The sequence below is a fragment of the Nesoenas mayeri genome (assembly GCF_963082525.1).
Source record: "Nesoenas mayeri genome assembly, chromosome: 9".
NCBI lineage: Eukaryota > Metazoa > Chordata > Aves > Columbiformes > Columbidae > Nesoenas > Nesoenas mayeri.
In genome coordinates, this window is record NC_137557.1 from 4,911,404 (window position 1) to 4,921,435 (window position 10,032).

General features: G+C 39.6%; 1 protein-coding gene across 1 annotated transcript; it reads left to right on the forward strand.

Moving 5' to 3' along the window:
• LOC308043531 (cytochrome P450 2J6-like) lies at positions 1–10,032 on the forward strand (the record flags this gene model as incomplete). The annotated part of the gene is made up of 9 exons (XM_080349688.1): positions 1–171; positions 1,533–1,695; positions 2,026–2,175; positions 2,837–2,997; positions 5,582–5,704; positions 6,218–6,359; positions 8,461–8,648; positions 9,198–9,339; positions 9,854–10,032. The coding sequence occupies 9 exons, from the start codon at positions 1–3 to the stop codon at positions 10,030–10,032; spliced, it is 1,419 nt and encodes a 472-aa protein (XP_080205814.1).

Consider the following 10,032-nt stretch of genomic DNA (forward strand, 5'->3'; position numbering starts at 1 on the left):
ATGTTAACAGTAAGTGTGGTGCTGCTAGTTTTTGTGGTGTCTCTGCTGTTTCTGCAGTTTCTGAAGCTGCAATGGATGCGAAGACGATTTCCTCCTGGGCCAACTCCATATCCCTTCTTTGGAAATATGCTGCAGATGAACTTCCAAATTCATCATGGCATCCTTAAAAAGGTATGTATTTTCAGGTAAATAATCAATGGACTCATAAACTGATTGAAAAGTAAATGTGACTGTTTAACATAGTCTTATTTTGAATGCTAGGAGGGGATTTGTTCTAACTTGTGTAAATGTGAAAATAGACGGGGATCATTCAAAGTATCTGCTTCTCAGTATGAAAAATTTCCAGCTTACTATGACATATGTTGTTAAAACCTCATGTGCATACAAACAAAACAATACTGATAATAACATTCCTGTCTTGCACGTAGGAAAAAGATACATTTTATAGCAGACTCTTTAATTCCATGCAGTCTTTTGCATGTCTGTGTGTTGACTGTTATTGCACTGGCAGTTTCTAAACATCACATGAAATAACTACGAAGTGCTTATGTGTTTCAAGTATAGAAAGGAGGATTATTTTTAATATTTTTTTTAACATTTTTTTCTGACCTATTATACAATTTGGTCAGATTTTCACTAGAGACTTCAGTTTGCTGAGCCAGATTGAGTGTTTAAGCAGCCGAACTAGTTCATCGCGTGCCTACATTCAATCTCTTTCCTAAGTCCAGTTGTAACGCACAGCACTTCTAGAATTTGTATCATAGTGTTTTACATTCCCCCTACATATATATTAAATATTTAACTTTTAAATAAATGCATAATAGCACCTCACCATCACTTTTTGTTCTCATCTTTCCTTTTCCCTGGCTCTTCCCTGTCCTACCCGTTCTCCTCTCCCAAGTCACATATTGAAGGCAAGGTAGTTATGACCCCACAACATAAAACTATGGCCAGTGCATGTCTGTTGTATTTTCTTCTATTTCTGACCTCCCAATCCTGAAGAGTAGTATTGCTTATCTGAAGATTTCAAAAGCCATTAATTAGTCCTTCCAAAAATGACATTAGACACAAATGTGGAAGCACGTGTGTATGAATTTTTCTCAATGTTCATATCTGTTCCCTCTTGTTTGTTCCCAGGGAGCAAAATTTTCTAGCTGAGCTGGAAAGGAGAGTCTGATTCCTGCTTTACCCATCTCCTCGGCTGCTTTTGCAGGGATTTAAACTCATGAGCCTAACGTTTTCCTCTTACAAACATTCATCTGCAATGAGTTTGAATTGTAAGACATGCGATAAATAACATAACAAACACTGGCATTATTGGCTGCCTGACATTTTAGGAACATCTTTATCTTTAGTAAACGAGATGTTGGCTAGAAACCTGACTTCAAGCTATATATATATAGATTTGTTGCTCTCTACTCAAGGTCAATCATCCCTGGGGCATCTGCCAAGGTAGAAGATCTGGTTCATCTTGTTTGATTTAAATGTCCTCATTCTGACCTATGTTGTCCTGGTGCTGCTTTGCTCTACAGATGGCCAAAATGCACGGTAATGTCTTCACCTTGTGGGTTTTAAACCATCCTGTAGTTGTCCTACAAGGGTTTCAGGCAGTGAAGGAAGGTCTGACTGTCCATGCTGAAGACGTTGCTGGAAGGCCAACAAGCCGTTTCTTTCATATTTTGAATCATGGAAATGGTAATTATTATTTTCACTAAATATTTTTTGTGTGGTTTAACCCTGATTTTGGAAAGTGATTTAGATACCTTGATGTCCATAAGTTACAGTGGAAAAAAAATCATATTTTCATGAGTTTTTTTATCAAACATTTCTTCTGTCGGAATAATAATGGCAGAATATAGCTATTGTAAGAGTTTCTATACAGGAGATAGGTGGTCAAACTGGAAGAAGAAAGGAGAGGGAAGAGGAATGCTGCCTTACTACCTGCAAAAATTTGAACAAATACAATAACTGTACCAATTCATTAATTTATAAAGTGTTAACAGCATTAGTTCATTATGATCCTAGGTGTTATGTTCTCTAATGGTCATGTCTGGAAGCAACAGAGGCGTTTTGGACTTGCAATAATGAGGAAAATGGGAGTAGGGAAAAAAGAGCAGGAGTATCGAATCCAAGAGGAGGCCTGTGACCTGGTGGAACGCCTGCAGAAAACAAACGGTACGTGACTCAGTGTGCACGTCAGTCTGTGCAATTTTATTACAGAAAGGGATTGAAAGTGTACACGCAGAGCTGAGGCTCAAAGGTCCGTAGTGTATGGTCTGCAGGAGACATTTACCTGCAGAAGTGCTACGTGTGAAACCACGCGGTACAAACTTAGAACTGGGATGCCACGGTCCCTGTCTGTTGGTGTTATTACTTCTTAGCCAGTTTGTTCTGTCTGTGTTGCTGAATAATGGGGTGAATCTAGAGCTATGCTCAATTATTGTGTTATTGCGGTTTTGAAGGACAGGAGCAAAGAAAAGGAGGTGAATCTCTTTTCAGTTCAGCTGATGTTCTTTGAACCCTGGTTATTGCCAAACGTGAGATCTACTGATGCCAAGATTCTTTGAAATCTGGGTGGTTTTATAATTACTATGACTACTAATTGCATTCCCACCAGGAGTCTTTGGTTTGTTGGTTTGGTTTGGTTTAAACCTACAGTGTTTTTTAGATGTCTGAAGTTACCTTTTACTCACGCATTTTACCAATAAATTGCAATTTATCATCTGAGAATCTAATTAATGTCAGAAATGCTTTTAAAGTGTTATCAGCTCTCCTATCAGTGGGAAAAGCAGGAACAGTAAGTGTTAATAGTGAATGTTGTTCACTGTGTTCACAGGAAAACCTCTGGACCCCACTACGCCTGTTGTTCATACCGTCTCAAACGTGATTTGTTCTGTGATTTTTGGACATCGCTTCTCTAAAGATGATGAAAATTTTCAGCGCTTGATTGAATCCATTGATACTATAGCAGCATTTGTGAACAGCATCTCTTTTTTTGTGAGGAAAATTTTCTGTTTGTTTACTTTATATGGACAATGAAAAAGGCAACTTGCTTGTTACTTTTATAAGAAAAACAGCCACAATAGTGCAACTGGAATTGTACACATTAGTACTTCCAGATGCCTGGTTCAAAACTTATTTCAATTGTCTATGATGCATCATAGCACAGGAATTTCCTTTGGCTGGTGGGCAGGGATGGAAACACAGAGGCTGCAACACATTTGGGAGAGGTAAAAAGGACTTGCTGTACAACTACCTGTACAACTTCAGTGTTTGAAACTACGATGGCAACTCAGTAGGAAAATACAAGTTAAAATATCTGAAAAGCTCTGAAATAGGCTTATCTTAAATTCTGTCTGACAAAGTGGCTTTTTTCATTGTATCAAATCATACAACTGTCAAGCAAGGTCAAGAGGAATATGGGTCTTTACTCCTTCACTACTCTTAGCTAACTTCATAGTTGAGCAACTGTAGTGCACAAAGTTACCATGTAATGAAATTGCTTAACAGTAGCTTCTTCCAATAGTTTTTGGCAGCAACACCTGTACCACCTCTGCATGTCCCTGTGAGAATTCAGTCACACATGCTGGAAGTCACTCTCCATTAGCTGCTGGGTGGTATTTGTCTCCATTCAACACAGCATCTCCTAACTTCACATCTGCTCCACCGGACAGAAGAATTCGCTGTCTTGCTTCTGTGTGAAGCTCTGAGTGCAGCTGCAAAACCAGTGGAACCATTTGCCTCAATCAGGGCACTTTTATTATTAACCATTTACAAAGGGGAACCACAATACTGTACCAATTTACTAGCGTGGAAGGCAGCCTGCTTCTGCAGAACTCACTGGAACGCATCCGGATTTGCATCTCGCGTGATTTCACAGAATCCCAGAATGTCAGGGATTGGAAGGGACCTGGAAAGCTCATCCAGTGCAATCCCCCCATGGAGCAGGAACACCCAGATGAGGTTACATGGGAAGGTGTCCAGGCGGGTTGGAATGTCTGCAGAGAAGGAGACTCCACAACCCCCCTGGGCAGCCTGGGCCAGGCTCTGCCACCCTCACTGAGAAGAAGTTTCTTCTCAAATTTAAGTGGAACCTTTTGTGTTCCAGTTTGTAACCGTTACCCCTTGTCCTATTATTGGTTGTCAATGAGAAGAGCCTGGCTCCATCCTCCTGACACTCACCCTTTATATACCTGTAAACATTAATGAGTCACCCCTCAGTCTCCTCTTCTCTAGCTCCAGAGCCCCAGCTCCCTCAGCCTTTCCTCACACGGGAGATGCTCCACTCCCTTCAGTATCTTTGTTGCCCTGCGCTGGACTCTCTCCAGCAGTTTCCACTGTCTCTTACTAGTTGGAAACTGCTGTAATCAAGGTCCTAGAGAACTTGAGGACTAACTTGATACTTGTAATTTTTTCTCCCAGAAGATACAGATGGAATGATTCCTAAGTCATCTTCTAATCAGCTATTTCCGAACTTCTCTCAGTAGGTGTTTGTATAAGCTGCTCTTAACAACTCTTAACAGTGTGTCTATGGCTAACAAAAACATTCTAGTCCAATATTTCATTCTGTCCTGCTCTCCACAGTGCTTTCACAGCAGTGTACAATCCTTTAATGATGGTCTGTACTGATCTGTTTTGCTGGTAAGAGGACAGGTAGATTTAAGCAAAATTCTGCAGTAGGACAAAAAAGAAATACAAGCCAGGAATCTGAATAGGGTAGTGGGAAGATAAATCTCTGTAATGCAGCTGCCATTTAAATAGGTAAGCCCAAGAGTTATGATCTAATGGATAATTTAAACTGCAGTAATTCTGTAAACTGGAAGGACATGCTGCGGTCTGTAAAATGGGAAAAAGAAAGGGAAATGAGGTAGAGGAATGGAATTGATGTAAAAAGTATTTTGTTTCTTTTCCGCTGAGGTGTGGTCTTATAATGGGATAAGTGCAATCATGTGAATAGGTTTACAAAAATGAATAAGCAGTAAAGAATCCACACGGCTCAATATTTCTACTTCATCAAGTTGTTTTACAGACCACACAGATGAGAAGGTGTATCTGAGTAAAATCCCCATGCGTTCAGTATCCTACAATTAGAAATTAAACCTGGATTTGGATATTTCTACTTGCAGTTAACATGTGTCAAGGCAGTCAGTCTGGACCTATTCTTTTTAGTGACGAGATAGAAAGTATGTTGGATAACCAGAGAACAGGGGCATGTTTTATATGGAGGTCCTTGCTACTGAAGTTCAGCCTAGCAAAGAACTGGGGTACAGAGGAAATTCATTTGTTCTTTGTACATCTCAATACAAAATTGTAGCATAAGACTAAGAGATTCTGCTCCAGGGAAAAATGGCATTAGGACAGATGTTAATGAGTCATGGGATAAGCACTTTCCCTTCGATGTAAAGGTGAAGATGCAGTCATCAGAGTCTTTCAGTTGCTTTTTCCACTGCCTAAAAGCCTGTATCAGGATTCAAGTTTATTTTGCTAATGTCATTAATACCACATATCTAAAATATCTCTTTTACAGGTATATGAAATGTTTCCCTGGCTTGCAAGCCGTTTCCTGGCACCATTTAAACAGGCTGCGTCCAGCATCGATTTTGTGAACACCCTATTCGCAACGGAAATCAAAAGCCACAAAGAAAAAGGAAAACCAGATGAAAATCAAGATTTTATTGATTATTATTTGGATGAGATAGATAAAGTGAGTATCTCTAAACTCTTTTTACACTCCACTAACACAAAGAGGTTTTAAGTGCTCCTTTGATTATAATGACATCTAATATAAATTTAGAGGTGTACAATTTCTCCATAGAAAAGGTTATAGGTAGATGAATTTTAAAAAGCTGACACTAAGAGATGTTGGGAGAGAATGAAGTAAAAATGTAAGCAGATTTACAGGTAAATTGTGTATACCACAATAATAACAGATCTGCATATGGTTAAGGTACAACTAGAACTGACTGCTCTGATGGGATGCAGCAGGCGTAGGAAGAATTTACAAGTAGTAACATCATTATGGCTGCAGAAAAAAAACTGATAAATTGACAAATGTACTAGAAAATGTTTTCGCATTATTCAGAATGTTTTATAATCTAAGCCTCCCTCCCCGCTATTTTTTTTCATTTTAGGTAGTATTAGTAAATGTTCCTGTGATGCAAGGTGGCTTACTTGTTTATGTGTGCCTTAACTTGATCTTTTCAATTCCCATCTGCAGACTAAAGGAAATACTGATGCTACTTATGATGAAGAGAACTTGACCCAGACTATTTTTGACCTCTTTATAGCAGGTACAGAAACTACAGCCACCACTTTACGTTGGGCACTGCTCTATATGGTGGTTTATCCTGATGTTCAAGGTAAGCACCCAAGCAGTTCTGCAATTTTTTAGAAACTACACATGTACAAATAGTAGTAGAGCTTGTTCAAAGAATAGTAGAGGAACTAATAAGTAGGGTGTGAATCAGCTGAACTGCATTGATCTTCTCCATGCTTTATCTTTTTAAGACACAGGCTAGTCATTGTAGGTTTTGTTTTTAAGTGATCCATATAGAATGCAGAGTGCTATTCATCTCATCAGGTGGAGAAGTCAGCTCTTGGATGAGATAAACTGCACTGTTGCCCCTCCATTGACAATAATGATTGGACATTCACTGCAGACAAGCTGGAGTCTTCAGGTCATCCTTTTCAACCTATTAGAGAACAGTGTAGGGGAAAGGGACTCTGGGGGTCCTGGGGACAGCAGGATGACCATGAGCCAGCACTGGGCCCTTGTGGCCAGGAAGGCCAATGGTACCTGGGGTGGATTAGAAGGGGGTGGTCAATAGGTCAAAGAGGTTCTCCTGCCCCTCTGCTCTGCCCTGGGGAGATCACACCTGGAATATTGTGTCCAGTTCTGGGCCCCTCAGTTCCAGCAGGACAGGGAACTGCTGGAGAGAGTCCAGCGCAGGGCAACAAAGATGCTGAAGGGAGTGGAGCATCTCCCATGTGAGGAAAGGCTGAGGGAGCTGGGGCTCTGGAGCTGGACAAGAGGAGACTGAGGAGTGACCTCATTAATGTGGGTGAGTGTCAGGAGGATGGAGCCAGGCTCTTCTTGGTGACAACCAATGATAGGACAAGGGGTAATGGGTTCAAACTGGAACACAAAAGGTTCCACTTAAATTTGAGAGAAAATTCTTCTCAGTAAGGGTGACAGACACTGGCCCAGGCTGCCCAGGGGGGTTGTGGAGTCTCCTTCTCTGCAGACATTCAAACCTACCTGGACACCTTCCTGTGTAACCTCATCTGGGTGTTCCTGCTCCGGTGTGGGGATTGAACTGGATGAGCTTTCGAGGTCCCTTCAACCTCTGACATTCTGGGATTCTGTGATTCTTTGTTGTGCCTCTGGCTTCTTTGCAGCTGAAATAATTTCAACGCAGTGGGAGGTTGCTAATATGTGTGGTTATTTCATGAAGCTTAAAAATTCAAACTTGGATATCTACATATAAATAGATATTCAAAAAAAGAGTGGGGTACCTCGGAACTGTAAGCATTTAATAATGATATTCACAGAAGAAATATATAGGTTGGTAGAGGAAAATAGGTGAAAGAGTCAGCGTGTACAAGGTAAAAAGGATTGAAAGGTATACAAATCACTTCAGAGGCCTCATATTTGAGAATTTAAGCTGGGTACCAGGCACAGCAGGAGGCTGGCAAGAAGAAAACGGTGGAAATGGTAAAAAGGAATGATCTTCCATTGTTGTTACCAAACAGCTCTTCAAAATACCTAAACTTTGAATTTTCTCCACACGATCTTTCACCCTCTCAGGGTATATTGACGCGGTTTTAAGTTTCCTGATGTACAGGGTCAATCTAATTGCAATGATAAAGGCTGTAGTATTAATCAGACCATTTTGGCTCAGAAATTAATCAGAAATTACCATTTCAGCTCAGATTGTAAGTAAAAAAAAAAAAAAGTCCTTGAGAAAAATTAATTTGCGTGCTTCCCAAGGCAGGTAATTGCAGAATAGTAATTAGACCATCTGTGGATGACAAGGATAATCTGTGTGGTCCTGAGTGAAGAAAAATCCTTGATCAGTCACTAATGTGGTCTCCCAAAATACAATGAATATTTCATACTCCAGTTGATTCCCTGCCTCTAAAAATAAATATTAATAAAAGGCTTTTTATAAATTACCTCAGAGCAGTAAATGTAACAGGAAACTAAATATTCTTATAGAATGACTTTGTCAGCTACCGTTATTTCTCAAGTATTACTTGGGTATGCAACCTATAAACACCTTCAGTGTCAAATTGTATTCAAGTCATCCACAGGTGGATTTGAACGCATAGTTATTTTATAAAGCATCTTTTTTCACGTTTTTGGATGTTCTCCTTAGTGTAAAAAGCAATGAGAAAAATTATGAGTACAGACTTTATAGGTTGTTTCTTGTGTATTTAAAGCTGAATATTTCTCTTTAGAGAAAGTCCAGAAGGAGCTGGATGCTGTTCTGGGTTGTTCCCGTTTAATTTGCTACGAGGACAGAAAAAAGTTGCCTTATACAAATGCTGTAATTCACGAGATCCAGCGGTACAGCAATATAATCTTGATTGGGCTTCCCAGACAGAGTGTGAAGGACACAGAGTTGCTGGGGTTTCCTGTTCCAAAGGTACAAATATGCTGCATATTTGAATATCTGATATCTGGTTCACTTGTAATGCTTTTTCAAACTGATTTACTGTAACTTTTTAAATACAGAAGCCACCTCAGCTCGTGATTCCAAAACCACTTCCATTTTCATCCTTTTTTTTTTCCTGTATCTGCTCAAAGCAACTCCGGCATTCCAGAAATTATCAAGTAATAACAGGAAAAATTAAACTGATACTCGTGATATTCTGTAACTCAAAAGCTGAATCAGTAATGAAAATACTTAGTGCCTATAGGAAAAATAAAAGCAACACATTTTAAGAATATGAACATTATAAAACCCTAACCATTTGTTTCATTGAACTTACTGGCAGCAAGTAATAAAGTAAAGGAAGTCGCAACAATCTCAACAGTTTAAACTTGTTACGAAATGTTATAAAGCTTGATCTCATTTTTGAAAACCTGAGACTTTAACTAAGGACTTTACATTCTTTGTTCCTTGGTCATTAGTTGCTTGTCTGATGAATATGAACAGTAAGACAGAACTGAAGCTGCTGCTACTTTTTTTCAGAACACCATAATTTTAGCAAATATTGACTCTGTTCTGTCTGATCCTGGAAAATGGGAGACACCAGATCAGTTCAACCCAGGCCACTTTCTGGATAAAGATGGAAACTTTATAAACAGAGATGCATTCTTGCCATTTTCCATAGGTATGTGCACTGAACAGCAATTTATTTACCCCGTGTGATAACAACTTTACATCCATTCATTCCCCAGCATAACTTGGAAGGAATCTGCAAATAGGTGTGTAAACACATTCCACTGTTCTCCAGGAAGAGAGAAACACAATTGAATGTGGAAAAGATTAGAAGACAAGGAAAGACACATAGAAAAGTTTCTGCTGGAAGACAGATCCAGTTTTTCTCTTGGAAGGGAGATCAAGTTATCAAAGTAGTAGCAGCAAAATATATGGCACTCGGAAGGCAGCAAATGTAAACTATGCAATCCTGGTGATCATCTCTATGATGTCTTGCTGTCTGCTGTAAATATAGATTAAAACTTATGGTGGAAATACAAGCAGCCTTTTAGTTCTGAATCATTAAATGAAGATATAAGGACAAAGTCTGCAGAAAACAAGTAAAAAACCAAAAACCTCAAGCAGGCTAGAAAGGGAGGTTTGATAGAAATCCTTTTTGGCCAATTGCCTTTTCTCTCTTTCCACAGGGCACCGTGTGTGCATAGGGGAGCTGTTGGCAAGGATGGAGCTCTTTATTGTCTTTTCCACCCTGTTGCGGGCATTCACGTTCACCCTGCCAGAAGGAGTGAAAGAAGTCAATACAAAGTTTGTTTTTGGGAGCACAATGAAGCCACCTCCCTACCAGCTCTGTGCCATTCCACGGTAG